Genomic DNA, 26,186 nt, shown 5'->3' on the forward strand with positions numbered 1-26,186 from the left:
ACAAGACAATTGTGGGGAGAGGGTCAGCAGACAAACACGTGAACAAAGGTCTTTGCATTCATAGACAAGGTAAAGAATCAAGTGCTGTGCTTTTAGATATGCATACACATAAACATCTCAATGCTTTACAAAGCAGTATTGCTGCCCCCATGTCCCACCTCCAGCCCTAAGGCGGTTTTTCCCTATCTCAGTAGATAGAACGTACAATCGGGTTTTATACCGAGACATTCCATTGCCCAGGGACGGGCAGGAGACAGATGCCTTCCTCTTGTCTCAACTGCAAGAGGCATGCCTTCCTCTTATACTAATCCTCCTCAGCACAGACCCTTTACGGGTGTCGGGCTGGGGGACGGTCAGGTCTTTCCCTTCCCACGAGGCCATATTTCAGACTATCACATGGGGAGAAACCTTGGACAATACCTGGCTTTCCTAGGCAGAGGTCCCTGCGGCCTTCCGCAGTTTTTGTGTCCCTGGGTACTTGAGATTAGGGAGTGGTGATGACTCTCAAGGAGCATGCTGCCTTCAAGCATCTGTTTAACAAAGCATATCTTGCACCGCCCTTAATCCATTTAACTCTGAGTTGACACAGCACATGTTTCAGAGAGCACGGGGTTGGGGGTAAGGTTATAGATTAACAGAATCTCAAGGCAGAAGAATTTTTCTTAGTACATAACAAAATGGAGTCTCCTATGTCTACTTCTTTCTACACAGACACAGTAACAATCTGATCTCTCTTGCTTTTCCCCACAACTGATTGCCAAAGAATACCTGAGGGTAGACTTAACTACAAATAGGAAGCATCGGATAATTTTGGGGGCAATGAAACAGTTCTGTGTGGTACTGTGAAGATGGCTATGTGACTCTAGACAGTTTTCAAAACCTATGGAACTGTACATCACAAAGAATAAATTTTCCTCTTTGAAAATTAGAAAAAACAAGGATTGGGGGAAAATTCAGATAAAATGCAGGGAGTAAAAAGAAGAGTTTACCCTTACTAGAAATGTATCACCTAACCCTATTGAAGAAGGTTGGAATGAAAGGACTTGGTGTAAATCACTTTGAATAACACTATTTTGATTAAATACTGCAAGACTCAAAACTGAACACAAACATTGTGTTCTGGTATGTATTGCTTGTCTATAAGCATATAGACTAGCAATTTTTAAAAGCACTCTATATGTTTGTGTATATATATATACATAAATAAATATAATTAGTGCCTGCATCTCTCTGAAGTTGAAAAAAAAAGAGAATTCTAGAATGGAGTTGAGAATATTTTGATAAATGCATGTATCATAACATATCTATTGAGAGAGACAGAAAGAGAGAGATGTGTTCATACAGGAGTCAATATTAATATGTACCTTTCCAAACTCTGTTTGCTGAGAGGTTGCAGAAGCAGTGACACCCCAGTATTAATGGGCACACCTAGCTCTCATATCGTGGTTTCTAAGTACTATTCTTCAACAAAAAAAGCAAGACTACTTGTAATAATAGACAATTCTAGCACTGGAGTGGAAAATCCAAGTTAAGGTAGAGTATTGTTAAACTAAAAAGTTTAAAAGTGCTTTATGAACAACAGAAGCAGCCATGTCAGAGAAAATCAACCTGAAAGACTTCCCAGGAGCCCAAGCTGGAAAAAATGTGAAAAACACAATAAACATTATTAGCATTGGATTAACACCCAGAGAATTAAAAAAAAATCCATGAATCCATAAAGATAGAGAAAAATACAAATAAGAAAAAAAGAAGGCCAGTCACCGTGGTTCATGCCTGTAATCCCAGCACTTTGAGAGGCTGAGGAGGGTGGATCACCTGAGGTTGGGAGTTCGAGACCAGCCTGACCAACATGAATAAACCCTGTCTCTACCAAAAATGCAAAATTAGCCGGGCGTGGTGGTGTATGCCTGTAATCCCAGCTACTTGGGAGTCTGAGGCAGGAGAATCGTTTGAACCTGGGAGGTGGAGGTTGCAGTGAGCTGAGATCATGACATTAAACTCCAGCCTGGACAACAAGAATGAAATTCCATCTCAAAAAGAGAAAGAGAGAAAGAGAAATAAAGAAAGAGAGAGAGAGGGGGAGAGAGAGAGAGAGAGAGAGAGAGAGAAAGAAAGAAAGAAAGAAAGAAAATAGTAGAAAAAAAGAGAAAAATTTTTTCTTTACAAAATTCCAAGTATACTAATCAATGTAGAAGATAATGCAAAATAGAAAATCACCACTAAGACACCACAGTAATAATTACTGTAGACAAGATGTACTTAAAAATGCAAACATTGTGGATAAAATTTAAAGGAGAAACAGTGTTTCTGTTAGCCCCAAAGTATCTGCCCCAAATATTTATAAATCGCCCCAAAGTAATAGCCCCAAAGTATCCATCTCCAAATATTTATAAATACTATTTCCTCTCAATTTCTTTATAAGACTTATGACTATTTAAGGAAAAATTATAACTCAGTATTGTGAGATATATGTGTAGATGTAAAATATATGAATAGCACAAAGAATAGAAGGAAGTAATTGTAACTCTTCAACAGCAAGGTTTTCATATTTTACATTTATTAAAATAGTACAGTATAAACTCTAGGTAGATCGTGATATATTACAGATGCATATAGTTATCCCTGGAGAAACCACTAAGAAATGTAAGGAGGTGTCACTTAAATGCTATTAAAGGAATTTAATTATATACCAAAAAGTATTTGTACAAGAATGTTTATAGAGCTTTTAGTCATAATAGCTTAAAGCAGGAAACAGCCTAAATATCCATCGCTAGAAATATAGATGAACAAATTATATCTCATTCATACAAGAGAATACCACCCAGCCATAGAAAAAAATGAACTACTAAATCACACAACCTGGATGTATCTCATAAACCTGCCAGATAAGACAAGCTTGAAATAAAATAATACGTATTGTATGATGTCAAGCAAAATGAACCAATGATTAAAAAGAAAAACACCTCTAGTAGAGAATAAAATCATCTGGAAAAAAGCATGAGGAAATTATCTGATAATTTTTTAAAAATCCATTATTCTGTGGAGTCACTCATGCTAAATGTGATATAAACTAAAAATGTAAGGAAATAGGTGATCCTAAAGCAGTTCGGGTTTTGTTTTCTTCTGTGAACAGCAGATTTTAACACAAGGAGTTCCTTTCTACTGTAATTCTTTTTAAAAATAATAACCTGAAGTCCTTGTTTTTACATTACAAAACCCACAGTTCTGCTATTTCACAGTGGGATTTGAGACTAAATAAGTACACTTTTGATGGTGACTGATGCTATCAATGTCTAAAGTTTGGATCTGTCTCTCAAAATTGAGAAGATGACCAAAAAGGAGAAATTATTAAATCAGTTATAGCCTAAAGCTGCCTTCTTTTCTGTTTAATTTTTGTCAATAGGTTTTCTGTACATAGCAAACTGAAACCTAACTGGATATGTAAATAGACTGTAACCCACTCTTGTACCAACTACTGTGTTTTTCGCAATAAAACAACATCAGCTGTTTAAACCATGTTCGAGTAAGGCAAATCTCAAGCTGTAATCAATCTGGCTGTTTCTGTATCTCACCCCCATTTTCTGTATGTCACTTTGCTTTTTCTGTCCATAAATCTTTTTCCACCATGTGGCTATGCTGCAGTCTCTCTGAGCCTACTCTGGCTCCACAGGCTGCCCAATTTGCAAATCATTCTTTGCCCGTTTAAACTCTTTAAATTTAATTTTTCTACAGTATTTTCATTTTAAAAGTTTTCCATTTTTTTCTATGATGAAAAATAAATAATCTGTTGTTGGCATTTGATTTTCTAAGCTTATCCATCAGCTACAAATATAAAGTATTCTATGTCTTTTTAAAATGCTTCTGCAATTTCTTTCTTTCTTTTTCTTTCTTTTTTTCTGAGACAAGGTCTTACTCTATCACCCAGGCTGGAGTGCAGTGGTGTATCCAAACATGGCTCACTGCAGCTTGACCTTCCAGGCTGAAGTGATCCTTCTGCTTCTGCATCTGCCACCTGAGTAGCTGGGGTTACAGGCATGCACCACCATGCCTGGCTAATTTTTAAATTTTTATTCATGAAGACAGATTCTTACTATGTTGGCTGAACTTGAACTCGAGCTCACGTTATTCTCCCATGTCAGCCTCCCAAAATGCTAGGATTACAGGTGTGAGCCACTGTGCACTTCTGCAAATTCTTGACAGGATTATTCCCAATGATAAACAGTACTATATTGGCACAAATGTAAAAGGAATGTAGGCTGGCTGCAGTGGCTCACGCTAGTAATCCCAGAACCCTGGGAGGCCGAGGCAGGCAGATTACTTGAGGTCAGGAGTCTGAGATCAGCCTGGCCAACATGCTGAAACCCCGTCTCTACTAAAAATACAAAAATGAGTCAGGTGTGATGGCAAGCACCTGAAATCCCAGCTACTTGAAAGGCTGTGGCAGGAGAATTAATTGAACATGGGAGGAGGATGTTACACTGAGCCAAAATTACACTGCTGCACTCCGGCCTGGGTGACAGAGTGAGACCCCATCTCAAAAGAAGTTAAATAGATTAATAAAACTAAAATAAAAGGAATCTGGCCTCTATTGTAGAAGTGTCACTCTCCAGGATTTCAAGGGTCTAGGGCAGCTACTTTAGTAGTGTCATCTATGGAGGTGGATGGGCTTTGGAGTCTGACAGAGTTGATCCTGAGCCTCAGCCCAGCCACTTAGTAGCTGTGTGTCTTTGGACAAGATTCTTGATGTGAAAGAGTTCTATAAACCACATATGCAAAAAAAAAAAAAAAAAAGGTAGAATGACACTGATTTCAAAAATGGTAGCAATTTCTAGTTTTTTCTGTATCCATGCCCATTGCCAGGTGCTTTTAAAGCTGTTTCCATCAAGATCCAGGATGTTTTCCAAACCCTAGATTTTGCTGGCCTTATTCACTCAGGGCAGTAGAAACCTGTGAACATGACAATGTAACAGTTTGAGGCCTAGGCTCAAAAGGTCTTGAATGCTTCTGTTTTTCTTTCAGAATGCTACCATTTCCATGAAAAATGGCCGATGTTAGCAAGCTGAAGGATAAGACACCATGGGGAGAAGAAGCAAGGTGCCCCTGTTGACAGCCCCAGAAGCAGAAGCTCATCCCCAGAAGCACAGCTGCCTATTCAACAAACAGCTGAAGATACATGTCTGGAGGAGCTCAGCTGAGACAAAAAGAACAGCCTCACTGAGCCCAGCCTAAATAGCTGACCATCTCAATTATGAGCAAATAAGTTTTGAATGATTTGTTGTGCTGCAATAGCTAATTAATACATGCACCCAGTGCAGATAGGACGCCAGGATTCATTGACAAGTTGATTACTAGTTCTCTTCTAACAGTGGGCACCCTATAGGTACTGATTTTTCCCCCTGATTTGAAGTTGGATGCCAAGTAAGAGAATGCTGAGTAATGCAGAAATATATATGGATATGTATGCATGTAATTGGTGCCTATACTCACACAGTCCCCCATACCACAGGAGAAAACAGATAACCACAGCCTGACCATTAGGGCCAAGGACAAATAGAAAAGTAAGTTTGCCTTTAATCTGTTTTCTTCATATCTAAACATTGGAGGTCAAGACTGTGCACAGGTTTGAAGATATAGAGATTTCTTCTCCTGTGGCCTTATCATCCTTTGTTCACCTTCTGATCTCTGGAAGAAAGGTGGACAACGGGTGGCCAGCAGTGGTCTACCTGTGGTTGTTTTTTGCTTGCTGTCCTCTGATTTTTCTATGGCTACTATCTGTTCCTCCCTCAGAGCTGAAGAGAAATGTTGGTAGGGAAAGGCTCTTTTTTCAGCTTTGGCAGAAAAGTTTTTTCAGGCCCTTCGCTTCCGAGGTCAGAGCTGCACTTCAATGTGGCAGCTACTGGCCATGTGTGGCGACTGAGTGCCTGGAATGTGGCTGGTCTGAACTGTGATGTGCTGGAAAGGTAAAATACAGAGTTAGTTTCAAAGATGAAGTTCCAAAAAATATCTACACTTCATTTATAATTTACATTTTGCTTACATATTAAAATGATAATATTTTGGATATACTGGGTTAATTAAATTGCTACAATAAATACCACATTTTTTGTTTGTTTTTCTTTTTAAAGTTTGGCTACTAGAAAATTTAAAATTCACATGTAGCTCACATTTTATTTCAGAGGATTGCCTTCTTTTTAAAATCTCAGGCAATCTGATGGAAAAAACAGAAGTCAGGGAGGTCATAAAATCAGAAATTTTTAGATAATTTTTATTATATTCTTTTCATTTGTGTATAACCATATAATACATTATTTATGAAAGAATATGACCTTATACAAAAGGTTAAATGCAAATACCCTCTGGGGTTGGCCTGGCTTACTTAGCTCAGGGAAGAAGCCCTGCCTGAAAAGGCTGCAGCCTAGACTGTCACTCTTTACTTTTTTTTTTGGTGGGGGGGGGGGGCCAGACTGTCTGTCACCCAGGCTGGAGTGCAGTGGTGCGATCTCGGCTCACTGCAACCTCCGCCTCCCGAGTTCAAGCGATTCTCGTGCCTCAGCCTCCGGAGTAGCTGGGATTACGGGCGCCCGCCACCACGCCTGGCTAATTTTTATTTTTAGTAGAGACGAGGTTTTGCCATGTTGTCCGGGCTGGTCTCCAACTCCTGACCTCTGGTGATCCACTCGCTTGGGCTTCCCTCCCAAAGTGCTGGGATTACATGCGCGAGCCACCGCGCGGCCTATCAGTCTTCATTCTGTCCAGCATCTGATCACTCTTTTGTCACTCAGGATCTGAGGAGGCGGGGATTTAAGAATTATCCAATCAGAGACTCTGGGCTGGGAACCGTCCAATCAGGCATGCAGCTGGAGCGGAAAAGGCGGCATCCGAGATGTGGCGGGGCCGTTGTTTCTCGTTGTAGCCGCAGTTCCCGGTCTCGTCTTCACTGCTGTGTGTCCTCAGCCTCTGTGGCCCTGTAACCTGCGGCATGGGAAGATCCACAGCTAACATGCCAGGTGCCCCTGGCAGCCTAGAAATGGTGAGAGTGCCGGGTCCGACATCCCGAGAAGGGGAAGGGGCTGATTGGAACCGGTGGGAAGTGGCTGTGGCGGGACTCAGGCCTCCCCGCAGTCAGCTCCACAATCTGCGCCTGGAGTTCTTCTTTCCCATCTCGGCCTCAGTCTCCTTCAGCCATAAGATGGCGGCTGCGCTGACTGCGGGACCCTGGGCGACCTGTCTCCTCCATGCGCTGTGACTGTGCCCTGGCCTGGATCCCTCTCTGGGCCGCTCTGCACCCGCATGGCCGCGTCTCTCCCAGATTGTGCGGGGACCACGGGAGGGGCGTCAGGGGAGAATCCTGACTCCGGATGCGGGTTCATGAATGGGAAGAGCTTTGGTCCAGTGAGGTTTCCAGTCCCTCTTTCCTTCTGTTAAAAATTTATGGCGGCCACCACTAAAGTAATAAATAATTTAATCAAAGTGATTCAAAAATTGTAGAGCACCCAGCTATGGTTTGTAGTTTATGGTCTATGGAAGGGATTTGACGGAAAGATTTTTTTAAGGTGCACAATGAAGAAAACCAAATTCAGTAATTGGTTATGTACAGTTACGTAGTTTCTCAGTTTGTACAATCAAGATGGAAATTTCTCGTTTATATAATCAGAGGTTAATTGTAGTTTATAGTTGGTTAAGCCTGAGTTTTGTTTCCCCCAATGTATAATTTACAAAAAAAAAAAATGCACTTGAATTAGATTTTTTTTTTTTCTTTTTTTAAGACGGAGTTTTGCTCTTGTTGCCCAGGCTGGAGTGCAATAGCGCGATCTCTCGGTGCAACCTCCGCCTCCCGGGTTCAAGCGATTCTCCTACCTCAGCTTCCTGAGTAGCTGGGATTACAGGCATGTGCCACCACGCTGGGCTAATTTTGTATTTTTAGTAGAGACGGGGATTTCTCCATTTTGGTCAGGCTGGTCTCGAACTCCCGACCTCAGGTGATCCGTCCTCCTCGGCCTCCTAAAGTGCTGGGTTTACAGGTGTGAGCCGCTGCGCTCGGCCGAATTAGATTTTTTAAAAAGTAGATATCAGGGACTAGAGCCACCTCAGTCTAATTGCCTGCCACTTAATTATTCTTAATTATTTTCACACTCCTCAGAGGACTGATTTTTTTTTTTTTCCCTTGCATTTTTTACAGGTATCCCAAGGAGAGTATTATGTGTACTCCCAAACCCCCATTCCTGCAGCCTATCTCTGGCTTGCAGTAAAATATAAAATTTCCAGTTCATTGTTACCTTCCCAAATGTCAATTTTTTCCTCTCTGATTCACATTACTATTTGTCCTTTTTTTTTTTTTTTGAGATGGAGTCTCGCTCTGTTGCCCAACCTGGAGTGTGGTGTCCTGATCTTGGCTCACCATAACCTCCGCCTTCCGGTTTCAAGCAATTCTCCTGCCTCAGCCTCCTGAGTAGCTGGGACTACAGGCGTGTGCCACCATGCCTGGCTACTTTTTGTATTTTTAGTAGAGACAGAGTTTCACTATGTTGGCCAGGCTGGTCTCGAACTCCTGACCTTGTGATCTGCCCGCCTCAGCCTCCCAAAGTGCTGGAATTACAGGCATGAGTCACCGTGCCCAGCCTACTATTTGTCCTTTAGTGTACATTTTTGATACCATGTTTTAATTATTTTTTAACAAAGCATTGGATGGCACTTTTCCTAATATTTGTTTTCTGTTTGTAAATATTTCCCATGAGAAGAAAGCAAAAAATTATCCCTTGACACTGCGTTGTAAAAAGTCTTTGTACTGTTTTTTTTTTTTTTTTCCTCCTAGGCCCACAGATTTTATCAGAATGTTTCGGGGGTAAATGTTTTCCTTTGGACACTTATGGAGTGATGTGTTTTCAGCCATTCTTCAGATTTTTTTCCTGGTCCTGGGTTTCAGTACTGTCTGGGAATTAACTAAAATACCCCCCATGGCTATGTCTGCTAGAGTGTCTAGTGAATAGCAGCTCCTGGTCATTTTCTCCCATGGGACAATCCGAGGTGTGGAGTGTAGCCTTTCAGGGAAGCAGGCGGATGCCCTGGAATTGAGAGGAATCTCCTGGCATACTCTTCCCTTGAAAAGCTAACCCTTGAGACATTAAGATTGTCTTCACCCAACCCAGCTTCCAATTATTGAAGACCCAACCCAGCTTCCATTTCTTGCTGGTCAGCCAATCAGTTGCTGGTATTGCGGGGAAAGCATTGAAATAATTTCTGCCCCCTGCATTCTCTAAGGGGGCAAAACAATAGGGAAAGAAATATAATGAAAAAATAGTGAAAGAAAAATAGTGAGAATCTTTGAAATCAAAAATAATATCCCAAAAGAAAAAAAAAACAGTGATCCAGTGAGATGGTGTAAGAACTTGCAAAGTAAAATACACCTGGGGCACTCACTGGGGCTTAATTCAGAGTCTCCTGAGAAGGGGTTATTGGGCACTTAAGTGAGCAGAATGGAGTGGGAGAATCTCTCAAGTGATTGGATGGCCTGATTGAAACATGAGTCAGACACATCTGTACCTTGAAAAGATTTGGTCGCTTATTTTGACCTCAGTTTTTTAACTGTGAATTGCATTTTGTTAGTAGGGATTGGAAGAAAGATAAGAAAATATTTACCAAGGCCAAAAAAGAGATGGATTTCAGAATAAAATTAATATTTAATTATATATTCCATTTGTTAATTTTTTTTTTTTTTTTTTTTGAGACCAAGTCTCACTCTGTCGCCCAGACTGGAGTGCAGTGGCGCAATCTCTGCTCACTGCAACCTCCATCTCCCAGGTTCAAGTGATTCTTCTGCCTCAGCCTCCTGACTAGCTGGGACTACAGGCGCCCGCCACCACACCCGGCTAATTTTTTGTATTTTTAGTAGAGATGGGGTTTCACCGTGTTAGCCAGGATGGTCTCGATCTCCTGACCTTGTGATCCACCCGCCTCAGCCTCCCAAAGTGCTGGTATTACAGGCGTGAGCCACTGCGCCTGGCAAAAATTTTTATTTACCCTTTTCTCAGAATGAGTTTAGGAATTTTCTCTGGTTTGTTTTTTATGGCTGGGTGTTTTTAAACAATTTCAAGGCTTAACTTTTAGAATGCTACCAGGGAAAAAAATAGGAAAAATCTCTCTTCCATTTTGGCTTCAGAAAATGCACACATTTCCACAAGAAAATATGGTAGGTAATTGGTGAGTTATGTAGATTCATGAAAACATCAGTTCCTCTTTTTGCAGGGTAAATTTGTAACCGTGAATATCTCTATTCTATATCCTGTTATATTTCTGTCTGAGTTGCATGCTAAATTTTATGAGCTGAAACTTTGTACCCTCTAGAAATGTTCCCATATGACTTAATTGTTTACTACATGATTTTTAATGGAAATAGTAAAATAATATTTATTGTCTGAAAGGAATAGATACTTTTGCTTATCTTACTGAGACATAAAATGTAAGCACCTTAAAATTTTCTTCCCTTACATGTACACTGTGTTAGAGTAATTCTGCTGAATTTTTCAAACACTTACTTTCAAAAACCACATGAATAACTCTGACATGAAAATTAAAGCCTGAGCCCAGTGACTCTAAGCTAAGGCTAATACTGAGCCTGCAAAAGGAAGTTATTAAAGGACCACTTAGTTTTTTCTGGGGAGTCTTCTCTGCAGATATTCCAGCCTGTTCACCCCAGCCATGGAAGACGCCTTTATCCTGAGAGAAACTACATAGCCTTGGAAAGTTGGGGACCCACAGCCAGATGCAGTTAAGGTTAAGATGAAAGGGGATTGGGAGGGTCTTACTGAAGATGAAATTGTTATTGTTTTGTGGTAGTTTCTAGACTTTGTAAAGTAAAACAAAGTTAGATTTATGTTGGAAAAAGAATTGAATTCCAAAAGAGTATTGCAAGAGGAGGAAGTACCAACTCTGAGATCTTCAAGGATTGCAAAGTTTAGGCAGACAAGGGCCTTGTTTCTTATGGAAGAGCAAACAGTATTAGGAGGTGGGAGGGGATGGCAAATGGAGGGTGAAAGAATGAGATTTTAGATCAGAGAATGTTTTACCCTGAAGTCATCATGTTCTTAGGAACTACATAAAATGGGGTTGTATGTTGACTCAGACTGAGGGTAGCTCAAAGTTCAGAAAGCTGTTGAAAGGAAATAAACTTAAGTAATGTTTGATTAAGAAGTATTCTAGGTTGACCACTGAAAACAAATTCAGCTGATTTATTTATTTTTTTTAATGAGAAAAAAGAGACAGTGTGCAGAGTCTGTGTCTGGCTATGTGACAGGTACGAAAAGAGCACCATCTAAGTCATAATGGGAAGGGTATTTCTTTCTGACTTTTCCTGGATTGTATCTTTTCTAATAAACTGGTAAATGTAACTAGGATGTTTTCCTGAGTTCTGTGAGTAGCTGTATAATATTATTGAACTTGAAGAAGGTTATGAGAGTCCCCAGTTTTTAAACGGTAGCTCAGAAACAGATGGGTCTATGGGGTTTGTGACTGGCATCTGCAGTAAGAACAATGTTGTGAGACTGAGCCCTGAATCAGGGTCTGGGTGGTGTCAGAATTCAAATGTTAGGCAATGAGTTGGTGTTGGAGAATTGCTTGGTGTTTACCAAGCTCTACAAATTTGGTTCCAGATAAAAGATATCACAGAGGCCTGGTCTGGAATGGATCTCTGGGTGTCTGGGAATGGGAGGCTCTGCTTTTCTCTACACAGGCCATCACACTGCCCATTATCCTGTGATTTCAGATCTCCTCCCGGGGTGAGAGAGGATAAAAACTTAGAGGAAAAAAGTTCTGATAACAGACCCCCTTTTTCCACTGCTGCCACCACAGGATTCCCACCTTCTTACAAACATATCCACTAGACATTGACTTGTCCACACCCCTCGTAGGAATAGGTACCACCCCCAGCAATTTCACTACGGCATTTTTGATCCTAGCGTTTCTTGCCAAAAACTCACAAAAGTGTCTACAAGTCTCCTGGCATATCCCAACCCCCAGACACTGAATCTGCAGCAGCAACCTGTTTTCTCCACCAACCTGGGGTTCTGGACAACCTGTTCATAATCTCGTCTGCCTGCATGGACCCAGAAATTAATCAGAGTAGAGTCACACCTGGGCCACTATCTGTAGCACAAACCAGTCCTTCCACCTGCATTGCCCTCTCCCCAACCCATAAAGTTCTTTTATTTTTTTTTTGTTTTTGTTTTTGAGACAGTTTCACTCTTGTTGCCCAGGCTAGAGTGCAGTGGCACGATCTCGGCTCACTGCAACCTCAGTCTTCTGGTTTCAAGCAATTCTCCTGCCTCAGCCTCCTGAGAAGCTGGGACTACAGGTGGCTGCCACCACGCCCCGCTAATTTTTGTATTTTTAGTAGAGACAGAGTTTCACCGTGTTGGCCAGGATGGTCTCAAACTCCTGATCTCGTGATCCGCCAACCTCAGCCTCTCAAAGTGCTGGGATTACAGGCATGAGCCACTGTGCCCAGCCAGTGAGTTTTTTGTTTTAACTTTTATTTTTGATTCAGGGGTACATGTGCAGGTTTGTTACATAGGTGAAATTGTGTCGGGGGGTTGGTGTGCAGATTATTTTGTCATTGAGGTATTAAGCACAGCACCACACAGGTATTATTTTTCTGATCCTCTTTGTCCTCCATCCTCCACCCTTAACTAGAACTCAGTGTCTGTTGTTCCCCTCTTTGTGTCCATGTGTTATTATTTAGCTCTTACTAATAAATGAGAACATGCATTTGGTTTTCTCTTTCTGCATTAGTTTTCTAAGGATAATGGTCTCCAGCTCCATCCATGTTGCTGCAAATGACATAATCTTGTTCGCTTTTTATGGCAACACAGTATTCCATGATGTTTATGTACCGTATTTTGTTTTCATTAAATCTTTTATTTTATTTATTTTTGGAGACTGGGTCTCACTCTGTCACCCAGGCTGGAGTATAGTGGCATGATCTCAGCTTACTGCAGCCTCAACCTCCCGGGCTCAAGCAATTCTTCTACCTCAGCCCCCAAGTAGCTGGGACTATAGGTGTGTGCCACCAAGCCCAGCTAATTTTTCTTGTATTTTTTGTTGAGATGGGGTTTTTCCATGTTGTTTAGGCCTATCTTGAACTCCTGAGCTCAGGCAATTCACCTGCCTCGGCCTCCCAGAGTGCTGGAACTACAGGCATGAGCCACCACACCTTATCATACCATATTTTCTTTATTTAGTTTACCATTGATAGGCATTTAGGTTGATTCCATGTCTTTGCTATTGTGAATAGTGCCGCAATGAACATGTATGTGCAGGTGTCTTTATGACAGAATAATTTATATTTTATTGGGTATATACCCAATTATGAGGTTGTTGGGTCAAATGGTAATTCTCTTTTTAGTTCTGTGAGGAATCGCCACACTGCTTTTCACAATGGTTGAACTAATTTACACTCATGCCAGCAGCACATAGCCTTTTCTCTGAAACCTTGCCAGCATGTTATTTTTTGACTTTGTAATAACAGCCATTTTGACTGGTGTGAGATGGAATCTGGTTGTGGTTTTTTCTTTGCATTTCTCTAGTGATGAGTATTTTTTTCATATGCTTGTTAGCCACATATATATCTTATTTTGAAAAACATTTGTTCATGTTTTTTGTCTACTTTTTTTTTTAATAATTGAGACGAAGTCTCACTCTGTCGCCCAGGCTAAAGTGCAGTGGCATAATCTCAGCAAACAGCAATCTTCACCTCCTGCGTTCAAGCGATTCTCCTGCCTCAGCCTCCTGAGTGGATGGAATTACAGGGACTCGCCACCATGCCCTGCTAATTTTTTTATTTTTAGTAGAGACAAGGTTTAACCTTGTTGGCCAGGCTGGTCTCAAACTCCTGACCTCAAGTGCTCTTTCCTCCTTGGCCTCCCAAGGTGCTGGGATTACAGGCGTGAGCCACCACTCCTAGCCTTTTGTCTTTTTTTTTTTTTTTTTTGAGACAGTTTCACTCTTGTTTCCCAGGCTGGAGTGCCATGGTGTGATCTCGGCTCACTGCAACCTCCGCCTCCTGGGTTCAAGAGATTCTCCTGCCTCAGCCTCCTGAGTAGCTGGAATTATAGGTGTCCACCACCACACGTGGCTAATTTTTTGTATTTTTAGTAAAGACAGGGTTTCATCATGTTGGCCAGGCTGATCTCAAACTCCTGACCTCAGGTGATCCACCTGTCTTGGCCTCTGAGAGTGCTGGGATTACAGGCATAAGCCACGGAGCCTGGCCACCTTTTGTCTACTTTTTAAGGAGGTCGTTTGTTTGTTTCTTGTAAACTTAAGTTTTGTATGGATTCTGGATATTAGACCTTTGTCAAAAGCATAGTTTGGAAATATTTTATTTTATTCTATAGGTTTTGTGTTTACTCTGTTGATGGTTTCCATTGCTGTGAAGAAGATATTTAGTTTAATTAGGTCCCATTTGTCAATTGTTGCTGTTGCCATTACTTTTGGTATTTTCATCATAAAATCTTTGTTAGTTCCCATGTCTAGAATGGTATTTTCTAGGTTATCTTTAAGGGTTTTTTATAATTTTAAGTTTTACATTTAAGGCTTTAATTCATCTTGAGTTGATTTTTGTATATGATGTAAGGAAGGGGTCCAGTTTCAATTTTCTACACAGTGCTAGGTGGTTATCCCAGCACCATTTATTAAATAGGGAATTCTTCCCACATTCCTCTTGTTAGTTTTGTCAAAGATCAGTTGGTTATAGGCGTGTGGCATTATTTCTGGGCTCTCTATTCTGTTGCATTGGTCTGTGAGTCTGTTTCTTGTACCAGTATTATGCGGCTTTGGTTACTGTAGCCCTGTTGTATAGTTTGAAGTCAGGTAATGTAACGCCTCCAGCTTTGTTCTTTTTGCTTAGGATTGCCTTGGCTACTCGGGCTCTTTTTTCCTTCCATATGAATTTTAACATAGTTTTCTATAGTTCTGTTAAGAATGTTTTTGGTAGTTTGATAAGAATAGCATTAAATCATTTCTTTTTTTGGGCATTATGGCCATTTTAATCATTTTGATCTTTTCTACCTATGAGCATAGAATAGTTTTCCATTTATTTGTGTTATCTCGGGCTTTTTTTTTCTTTTTCTTTTTCTTTTTTTTTTTTTTGAGTCCGAGTCTCACTCTGTCACCCAGGCTGGAGTGCAATGGCACAGTCTTAGCTCACCACAACCTCTGCCTCCTGGGTTCAAGCTATTCTCCTGCCTCAGCCTCCTGAATAGCTGGGATTACAGGTGCCTACCACCATGCCCAGGTAATTTTTGTATTTTTAGTAGAGATGGAGTTTTACTGTGTTGGCCAGGCTGGTTTCGATCTCCTGACCTCAAATGACCCACCCGGCTCGGCTTCCCAAAGTGCTGAGATTACAGGCATGAGCTACCGTGCCTGGCCGTCTGTGACTCTTTAAGCAGTGTTTTGTGATTCTTGACATAGAGATCTTTCACTTCTCTGGTTAGGTGTACTCCTAGATATTTGTGTGTGTGTGTGTGTGTGTCAATTGTGAAGGGGATTGTGTTTTTGATTTGGCTTTTGGCTTGAATGTTGTTAATATACAGAGATTCTGCCAATTTTTATACATTTATTTTGTATTCTGAAATTTTGCTGAAGTGATTTGTCAGTTTAAAGAGCTTTTCTGCAGAGACTGTAGGGTTTTCTAGATACAGAATTATGTCATCTGCAAACAGGGATAGTTTGACTTCCTTTCTTCCTGTTTGAATGCCTTTTATTTTATCTCTTGTCTGATTGCTCTGGCCAGGACTTCCAATTCTCTTAAATAGGAGTGGTGAGAGAAGGTATGCCAGTTTTCTTTTTTGTTGTTGTTGTTTTTTTTGTTTGTTTGTTTGTTTGTTTTGAGACAGAGTCGCTCTGTCGCCCAGGCTGGAGTGCAGTGGTGCAATCTTCTCTGCTCACTGCAAGCTCCGCCTCCCGTGTTCACGCCATTCTCCTGCCTCAGCCTCCCGAGTAGCTGGGACTACAGGGACTACAGGCGACTACAGGCGCGCACCACTACGCCCGGCTGATTTTTTGTATTTTTACTGGAGACGGGGTTTCACCGTGTTAGCCAGGATGGTCTGGATCTCCTGACCTCGTGATCCGCCCGTCTCGGCCTCCCAAAGTGCTGGGATTACAGGCGTGAGCCACCGCGCCCAGCCGATATGCCAGTTTTCAAAGATAAATGCTTTCAGCTTGTATCCATTCAGTATGTTTACTTTGGGCTTGTCATAGATAACTCATTATTTTGAAGTGTGTACTTTGAATGCCTAGTTTGTTGAGGATTTTAAACATGAAGGCTGATAAATTTTATTGAAATCTTTTTCTGCATCTATTGAGATAATTTTTTTGGTTTTTATCTTTAATTCTCTTTATGTGATGAATAACATTTATTAATTGTTGCATGTTGAACCAACCTTGCATCTCAGGGATAAAGCCTACTTGATCATAGTGGAGTAGCTTCTTGATGTGCTGCTGGATTTGGTTTGCCAGCATTTTGTTGATTTTTTCATCAATGTTTATCAGGAATATTGGCCTGAAGTTTTCTATTTTTTGTTTTATCTCTGCCAGGTTTTGGCATCAGAATGTTGCTGTTTCTATATAACGAGCTGAGGAGGAGTCCCTTCGTCTCAATTTTGGAATAGTTTTAGTAGAATGGTTCAGGCTCTTCATTTTATGTCTGGTTGAATTCAGCTGTAAATTTGTCTAATCCTGGGCTTTATTTTGGATGGTAGGCTATTTATTACTTATTCAATTTTGGAATTTGTTATTGGTCTATTCAGGAATTTAGTTTCTTTTTTGTTCAGTCTTTGGAGAATGTATTTGTCTAGAAATTTATGTATTTCTATTAGGTTTTTTAGTTTGTGTGCAGACAGGTGTTCATAGTAGACTTCAATAGTTATTTGTATTTTTATGGGGTCAGTGATAATTTCTCTTTTGTCATTAACTGTTTATTTGAATCTTCTCTTTATTCTTCATTAATCTAGCTATTTACCTTATTTATTTATTTCAAAGATTTATCTCTTGGATTTCTTGTTCTTTTGTATAGTTTTTCATATCTAAATCTTCAGTTCTGATCTTATTTATTTATTTTTTTTGTCTGCTGATAGCTTAGGAGTTGCTTTGCTCTTGCTTCTCTCGTTCTTTTATTTATGATGTTAGATTGTTAAATTGAGATGTTTTTGATGTGACCATTTAATGCTATTAATTTCCCTGTTAACACTGCCTTAGCTGTGTTGCAGAGATTCTGGTATGTTGTATCTTTGTTTCAAAAACTTTTAAATTTCCACCTTAATTTTATTATTTACCCAAAAGTCATTCAAGTGCAGGTTAATTTCCATGTGATTGTATGGTTTCAAGTGGTTTTCTATGCATTGAATTGTAATTTTATCAAGCTGTGGTCTTTGTGATTGGTATGGTTTGAGGATTTTTGAATTTGCTGGGGATTGTTTTATTTCTGATTGTATAGTCAATTTGAGAGTACGTGCCATGTGGTGATGAGAAGAATGTATATTATGTTTTTAGATGGAGAGTTCTGTAGATGTCTACTAGGACTCTGGTCAAGTGCTGAATTTAGGTTTAAATATTTTTGTTTATTTTCTGCCTCAATAATCTGTCTAATAGTATCTGTGAGGTCTTTTAGCCTTCTACTATTGTGTCAGAATCTACATCTCTTCTTAGGTCTCTAAGAACTTGTTTTATTTACGTGTACCAATACATTTTTTATAACACCTTTTTCTCTTCTGTTTTTTTTTTCCCATAAGCATATTTTCAAGTGCACACAGTGTGCCCAAGGATACTCCTTAGATTTTCAATGTCTGCTGAAATTCAGATGTCCAAGAATTTAAGAATATATCAAAAGACCTGGCTTTTGTAGGAGAAAATACAAATTAGAAATAAGAGGATTTATTCTCCTATAGGAAAATAAGAAAATATATTTTGCTTATCTTTTTTAAAGCATTTAGATTTTATGTAGATATTTTTCTCTACTTTTTTGAAATATATATAAATCATATTAAAACAAAATGAACCTCTTATCATTCTTTGTGACTCAGGATTCTTTTTATTTAGATTCATTGCTTTGTTTTTGCTTTGGTGTAGGTATATATATATATATATATATATATATATGGTCTTTAAAGGAGACAAAGATTTGTTTAGATTAAAGCTCATATTAAGAACACGTAAGGCTGGGCGCGGTGGCTCATGCCTATAATCCCAGCCTGACCAACATGGAGAAACTCCGTCTCTACCAAAAATACAAAAAATTAGCTCGGCGTGGTTGTGCATGCCTGTAATCTCAGCTACTCGGGAGGCTGAGGCCAGAGAATTGCTTGAACCCAGGAGGTGGAGGTTGCAGTGAGCCGAGATCACCCCATCGCACTCTGGCCTGGGTAACAAAAGCAAAACTCCATCTCAAAAAAAAAAAAAAAACACAAAACATTGAGCACAAAGATAGGATGAAATTTAGCAATACAGAATGATAAAAGCTGAAAGATACTGAGTACGTTTCTTTGACAGAAAACCGATTATACAAGGTATTAGCATAGTTACGTGTAGTGTTTGTAGACAACCTGCATTCATATAAATTAAACAGCATTTTCTTCAGTAGTATGAATATAAGGCCAAAATATTTACTTTGACTGAATACTCATTAAATAGTCATTTTAATATTGCTGTTCATACTTTTGAAACATATAAAATACATATACATATAAAAAATATAGTGTTTTAACTGAATTATGGCTACAGACAATTTAAAAAATTCTTACATGCCTTATATCTAATACATTAAAGTTATTTATACTTAGATATTTATTTCTAATATCCAAATAAAATTTACTACCAAATTGCTAAAGTAGATATTAGTCTGACATGTTAACTTATCTAATAGGTATAACTATAGGTAAGCATAATTACAGTGTCTTCTTTTTTGAGACAGAGTTTCACTCTTGTCACCCCGGCTGGAGTGCAATGGCATGGTCTCGGCTCACTACATCCTCCACCTCCTGGGCTCAGGTGATTCTCCTGCCTCAGCCTCCCTACTAGCTGGGATTACAGACACCCACCACCATGCCTGGCTAATTTTTGTATTTTTAGTAGAGACGGGGTTTCACCGTGTTGTGCAGGCTGGTCTCAAACTCCAGGAAGTTTGCCCACCTTGGCCTTCCAAAGTGCTGGGATTACAGGCATGAGCCACCATGCCCAGCCTATTTATAGCGTCTTTCATTTCACTAAATTGGAATGCTGCTATTACAGGAGAAATAAACACAGATGATGTGGCCACCGCAAAACCATAATAGCTCTTTAGTTAGCTATGTGGCAAGCTTAAATACATTCCACTATATGAACAAAGTCAGATTATACATCTTCATCAAAAAGTGCTGGTGGAAATTGTGAGATGCATTTCAATATATAACCCCCATTCAATGGCTAGGAGATGAGAGAGCAGCAGAGATGGAAGAGAAATCTTATAAAATTCTGCTGAGAATATATCCCTTTTCTTCATAATGCTCATGTTTCTCATGCTGAGAGTAGCTGTGCACTTTGGTTGTTTAGAGAGAAATTCCTTTTAAGAGAATATTTTCTGGCTGACTTGATCAATCTTACATCTAAATTGAGTTTTTGTTTGTTTGTTTGTTTTTGAGATAGAATCTCACTCTGTCACCCAGGTTGGAGTGCAGTGGCGCAATCTCGACTCACTACAACTTCCACTTCCCAGGTTCAAGTGATTTTCCTGCCTCAGCCTCCCGAGTAGCTGGGACTACAGGCTTGTGCCACCAAGCCTGTTTAATTTTTTGTATTTTTAGTAGAGATGGAGTTTCACCGTGTTAGCCAGGATGGTCTCCATCTCCTGACCTCATGATCCACCTGCCTTGGCCTCTTAAAGTGCTGGGATTACAGGCGTGAGCCACCATGCCCGGCCTAAACTGAGTTTTTACTTAAATTGCATTTAACTTTTTTTTTTCTCTAAGCATAATCTTGCTCAGACTGAGAGCTGTTTTTCTGTCCAATGCTTTGGGTGTCTGCACTATTAAATATTCCCTGTTGTCTGTGAATGAGGTGGGCTGTCACAGTGAGAAATTTTGGAGCTATCTGTACTTGGACTTAATGTTGGAAATCCAGCAGTAGTTTTTCCATGTCACATTGTAAATAAAAACTGAGGCTGAATTACTGTTCCAATGTCCATTAATGTAAAGGTGCAGTTCTCCCCAGGAGGCCTGCAGGCTCTCCTCCTGCAGCTCAGGCTTCCCTCTCTGGGGTGACACTGGAGTGCTGCTGTGGCAGTTGTGCTTTATGTAAGATGTGAGCTTTCAGATGTGAGCCCTGTGCAGTGTGCTCTGCCTCAATGGCAGATGGTAGTGGTCAAGAGAGGACACTAGCTAACAGGAGAGGGCAAGCAGGAGAGATGTAGCCAAGTGCTCAGGGAGTAGAGAGCCATTGCTTTGAAGTGTAAATAGCCAAAAAGATAGCACTCTATTCAACCATTTTTGTAGGAGATTGAGAGCCTACCTTCAGCAGGCACCTGGATTCAAGTTGCAAAATTACCTCCTTTCATGAAGATGTGAAAAGTTTATTTTGTCATTGAACATAACTGATTAGCCTGCATGGCTAGCCTTCCCAGTTACCAGGTGAATTTAGGATGAACTGTGTATGACATGGTGCTATAAATTTTTCTACTTGTGAACTAATTACGGTTACTGTCTTTCTATCTTTTCAATCTCTTAAGCAGATTGACTGTGATGCATGTCACATTCAGGTTTAATTGTGTAATAAAACAGTTTTATGTCTGTTCTATTGTGGAGTTTCTCTGGGGCTGAAGAAAATTTATCTTTTAATTATGTTTCACAAAAACTGTCTAGAATTATCAGACATGATATATAAATATAAGGTGCCACCCAAGCTTTACTCTAGAGGAAACTTTCCCTCTCAGGCTATCAGTCAATTCACAATTGTGCTGCAAAGTGCATACTGTCCCCTAAATATGCAGGCAGAATTGCTTCTCTGCCAATTTGGTATCTTTAATCCTCCACAGTAACTTTTAGAGAAGCTAGATCAGAATTCTACAAACTTCACAGGGCAGCAATCAACCATTTTATGTTTTTCAGTGACTCTTGTATCTTCCAAACTGAAACTGATTCACAGACTATGGGGCCCAGAAACCCAATCAGAGTAACATATGTGCATTGAGTAGACATGTACACTTGGGAATCTGTACTTCCTTTTTCTTCATCTTGCTAAAATGCCCACAAATGTGCAGGGAAAACCTGCTGCTATCCCATCCATTCAGGACCTAAAACTGCAACTTCAAATTCTGAATCCAGGTCTTCAGATTTGAGAAAAAAGAAAAACTTTCTTTCTGAGAGATGCAAGTCCTTTTGGTTGTCCAACTTATAGAGACATTAAAATGAGAGCAGAATTATGTTTCTCTTTTTGTTTTTTGAACTATGTATTCATCTTTTGAAGCTGTTTGCTATTGCCACAAGTAGCTATATATTAATAATGCACACTGGACACTATGACTTGTACCGTAAAACTTAATGGTGTATATCCAATCAATAATCAATGTTATTCCTGTAAATAATAAAAATTTCTGACAAACAACTTTGTATCAACCCACTCTCTGTCCATCTTTTTTAGCCTTTACAAATCAACTTGTAATCACACTGCTAATCAAGTGTATGTTGCGGGCAACTTGAATATTTGCTCCCAGGTTACAGTCCTCAAGCTTGGCCCAAATAAACTGTCAACTTAAATCTATATTTTCTCAGCTTTTTCGTTTTAGGTAGACATATTTAGAATGTGCCAGAGTAGCGTCTATGATGAGATCTCTCCTTTGATTGTACTCTGTTTGCTGTAACACCCAAGGAGGCAGAGTCTGGTTGATCCCACCTGGAATCTGCACATAAGATCTGGCCTCTGCCTAAGATTTACAAGACAGGGCCAAACTTTGAATTGAGAATATGCAGAAAACCAACAGAAGACATTTTCTGTATTGTGAGATGTCAACGTAGAGATCTTAAATCTTTTCTTTGAGAGTGTGGCTCTGTGAGATTTTCAGATCTTTTCCAGTGACCTGTTACAGGTATGTGAGAGACTCCAGGTATAAATAAAATCTGATGACAGAATCTGTAAGTATAAAGAGGCATCTTAGGAGTGAGAGATCAAGGCCACAGAGTAACCAGAGCCATGACTACAACTATACCTACCTGTAAAATGTGATACTGGAGTAGAGTATTGTTATTTCTCTTACCCAAGAGCTAGCAAATCAGAAGAGGTGATCTAGATTCTGGAGCTTAACCAGGGCAGTTCCATTTTCTATTTATAACCAGCCTGAGTCTCTTCTGCCTGGCTCATCATTGGGTCATTAGCCCAGAGTCACTGGAAACCCTCTCACAATCACCTAGGCATCTTTGAGACATTTGAGGATGTCCAGAGCAGAACTGTGTCAAGCTGACAAGAGTGGTTAATTCTGCTTCTGTCTCAGTATAAGAGAAATGAGTCATCCTGTGTTTGTTCCTCCCCTCATACAAGAGATACCTTTAGTTGGTACCCAGACAAGAGTTTCTCCAGTTTCTTGGTACTTGGGTGAAAAACAAGGAGGAGGTCCTGAGACTCAAACAGATAAACTAATAGCTTCCATTTCATGTGGCCATTAAAAAAATAGATGAGGGAGTCATGGTCCCTACCACCCAGGAACTTATAGTCTAGACTAGCAACTGTGTACATGGTTGAATTAAACATCATCATATCATTGGTACAATAAACAGATGTGTGCAGAAACGCTTGGGCTTTATTTGGACTACTTTCTTTATATTCTTCTGACTTCTGATGTCATCACTTGAAGGGATGTTTATGTTTATTTCTATTTATTTTACCTTGGTAGAATAAATATGTATATTTTAATAAAATTACCCTAGGAACCATAAAAGACTTGTTTAAATTGCTTATTAGTATATGTCATAAAATTGGGCACTGTCTAAAAAAATATTTAAATTACACAGATTCTGGGATTTAAGTGCATCTTAGGTAAGCTTAGGAAAAACAAAACTGGAAGCACTCCCAGTAGCATAGAGAACAGAATTCTACATAGGGTCCACTCCCTGGCCAAGTTCTGTTTAGATCCACTGTTTTGGAGGCCTTATTTAGGTCAGGTCCCACCCTGGAGTCTTACCTCACAGAAATGGATAAAAGAGATTAGAGTTTTGGCTGGGGAATCCTGCTGCATTTCTAGAGCGGGAGTGCAGTGGCGCGATCTCAGCTCACTGCAACCTCCACCTCCTGAGTTCAAGCGATTCTCCTGCCTCAGCCTCCGGAATAGCGTGCCACCATGCCTGGCTAGTTTTTGTACTATTATTAGAGATGGGGTTTCACCATGTTGTCCAGGCTGGTCTTGAGCTCCTGACCTCAGATGATCCGCCCACCTCAGCCTCCCAAAGTGCTGGGATTACAGGAGTGAGCTACTGCGCCTGGCCTTTTAAGTATCTTTATGCAGCTGATGTGCACCAGTGATCACATTTAATCTGGCACCTGCCTTTCTTTCTTAGATTTTCTTTGCATATATCTATCTTTGGAAAATGAAGTCTCTCATCTTTGTTTACAGGCCAGAAAAACTGGGAAAAACACAGGCTCCCCCACTTGCTGAATGTTTGACAAAAGATTCTTTTTTGGGCCAAAAACAGGCAACACTGGTGAGCTTGTCAGAAATTCAGAAACTCAGACTTTATTCTAGATCTTCTAAAATAAATATGCATAACAAGATCTCCAGTTAATTGTACACATTAAAATTTGAGAGGTGTCTTCTAACTCAGCATGTCTTTTGATCTGAAAAATATACAAGACTTATTCTGTATGATGTAAATATAGCACAAAAAATGTACATGTTTGTTATCATGCCATTAGTTTTATACTTTATTATCCAGAAAGGTATCTTATCTACAGTGGTGTTGCGGATCTTATGCCATTCTTTTTTCTCAGAATTTGAGACTACATTAGATAATATTTCTGTGTTGAAAATTATTTTATTGGATATGTTCGGTCATCCCTATAAGTTAGAATCTGTTCTCTTTATTCTCTCATTTCACGTTGAGTCAAATTAAAAATTTCTGCCCATGGCCACTTGGGAAATGTATGTGTGTCTTTCGTTGTGTTTTTCAGGGACCACTGACATTTAGAGATGTGACCATAGAATTCTCTCTGGAGGAGTGGCAATGCCTGGACACGGTTCAGCAGAATTTATATAGGGATGTTATGTTAGAGAACTACAGAAACCTGGTCTTCCTGGGTGAGGATAATTTTAATTAAGCAATTCCTATTATATTCTATAGGTTTAATTTCTCTTTTCTGTAGAATGTGTTTTGGTGATTTATGCTTACTATAAATGAGTTTCACATCCCTGTTTTCTGAAAACAGGGATTTATAAGTGTAGAAAGGAATTTTTTTTTTTTTTTTTTTTTTGAGAAGGAGTTTCACTCTTGTTGCCTAGGCTGGAGTGCAGTGGTGCAATCTCAGCTCACTGCAACCTCCACCTCCCAGGTTCATGCAATTCTTCTGCCTCAGCCTCCCAAGTAGCTAGGACTATAGGCATGCGACACCACACCCGGCTAATTTTTTTGTATTTGTAGTAGAGATGGGGTTTCACCATGTTGGCCAGGATGGTCTTGATCTGTTGGCCTTGTGATCCACCCGCCTTGGCCTCCCAAAGTGCTGGGATTACAGGCGTGAGCCGCCGCGCCAGGCCAAAAGGAATTTTTTAAAGTTGTTTCATTTTTACCTGAACTTTTCACATTTCTGAGCAGATCTGTATTTTTCACTCTAGATTAGTGAAAATTGCTGAAATTGAGTGGCGTAAAATATAGTTGCCACACCTTAAAATCTCATTGCCACCAACAATTTTTGATTCAGTAGTACCAGGTAGTAAAATTAAGGGCCTGTACAAATTGAAAATACTTTCTAAATATTTAGAAATGTATGTTATAAATTAGTATTGGGGGATCAATTTACTAGAATATTCTATTACATTCTCTTTAATGAGCATATTATTTGGGTAATATGACCAATATTTATGTTATTTATTTTTAATAAAACAGGTATGGCTGTCTTTAAGCCAGACTTGATAACTTGTCTGAAGCAAGGGAAAGAGCCTTGGAATATGAAGAGACATGAGATGGTAACTAAACCCCCAGGTATGTGAGAGTGAATACAGCAGACAACACAGATGAGAGGTCCAGAGGTCCAGGAGAAAGCCAGTTCTCAAAATGTGACCTGAGAAGCTGTGCTCCAAAGGAAGTAGTTTCTGGGAAGACTGAGATTTTTTAAATTTTGCTCTCACGTAGAGGCATCTTCTGTCTTATGCTTTAAAATTCTCTGAGGATTCTATTTTCGTTTTGGTAATTTCCCTTCAAGTTTACAATGAGAGCCAAAGTCGTGTTCATGGCATATAAGGGACTGCACAATCTGACTGCTTTTCCATATTGGGGACACACAAATATCTGTATAGTTTTGAGAAACTATGTTAAAAGAACCTGGCTCTTTTACCTCACACTTGCTCTGTCTTTTACCGTGTGATATGTCCAGTTCCTTTTCGCCTGCCACTGTGATCATAAGCTTCCTGAGACACTCACCAGAAACAGATACAGGCACACACTTCTTGTACAGTCTGTTGAACTGCGAGCCAAATAAACCTTTTTTCTTTATAAATTATCTACTCTCAGATATTTCTCTGTATGCAAAATATTATAGTCTATAATGTTACCTACATTTTGTTTTCTTAATCTTTTACATGAATTTTCTATTTTTTATTATTATTATTGAAAATGGGGTCTCAGTGTCTGCAACCATTATGTTGCTATATATTTCTTGCTTCACCTTTGTCAATATTTATGTATTTTGGAGCCCTGTTGTTATACCTACCTGTACATATAAATATAATAGTTATAGATTCCTGGTAAATTGACCCATATTACTATTATATAATATCAATTTTTGTCTCATACTAGTACTTGACTTAAAGCATATTGTGTCCAATATAATTATGACTATCTCACCCAATTGTGGCTACTATTTGCATGAAATATAAAGTTTTTAAATTCTGTTACTTACAGACTATTTGACTCAGTGCTAAAATTGGTCTCTTGTAGGAACATATTGCATGCTTTTTTCCT

General features: G+C 39.6%; 1 protein-coding gene and 1 pseudogene across 1 annotated transcript in view; one reads left to right on the forward strand and one right to left on the reverse strand.

The window, feature by feature from the left end:
* Nucleotides 1-1,211: 1,211 nt before the first annotated feature.
* Nucleotides 1,212-6,981, reverse strand: LOC129394650 (protein GVQW1-like; annotated as a pseudogene).
* Nucleotides 3,560-26,186, forward strand: part of LOC100986753 (zinc finger protein 729) — a 37,888-nt gene continuing 15,261 nt past the window's right edge. The window contains exons 1-3 of the mRNA XM_034946612.3: nt 3,560-7,030; nt 24,181-24,307; nt 25,113-25,208. Coding sequence (XP_034802503.1) covers nt 6,980-7,030; nt 24,181-24,307; nt 25,113-25,208 — 274 coding nt within the window. The 5' untranslated portion in view covers nt 3,560-6,979. The remainder of the gene's footprint in view (nt 7,031-24,180; nt 24,308-25,112; nt 25,209-26,186) is intronic.

This window comes from Pan paniscus, chromosome 20, assembly GCF_029289425.2.
Source record: "Pan paniscus chromosome 20, NHGRI_mPanPan1-v2.0_pri, whole genome shotgun sequence".
Lineage (NCBI taxonomy): Eukaryota > Metazoa > Chordata > Mammalia > Primates > Hominidae > Pan > Pan paniscus.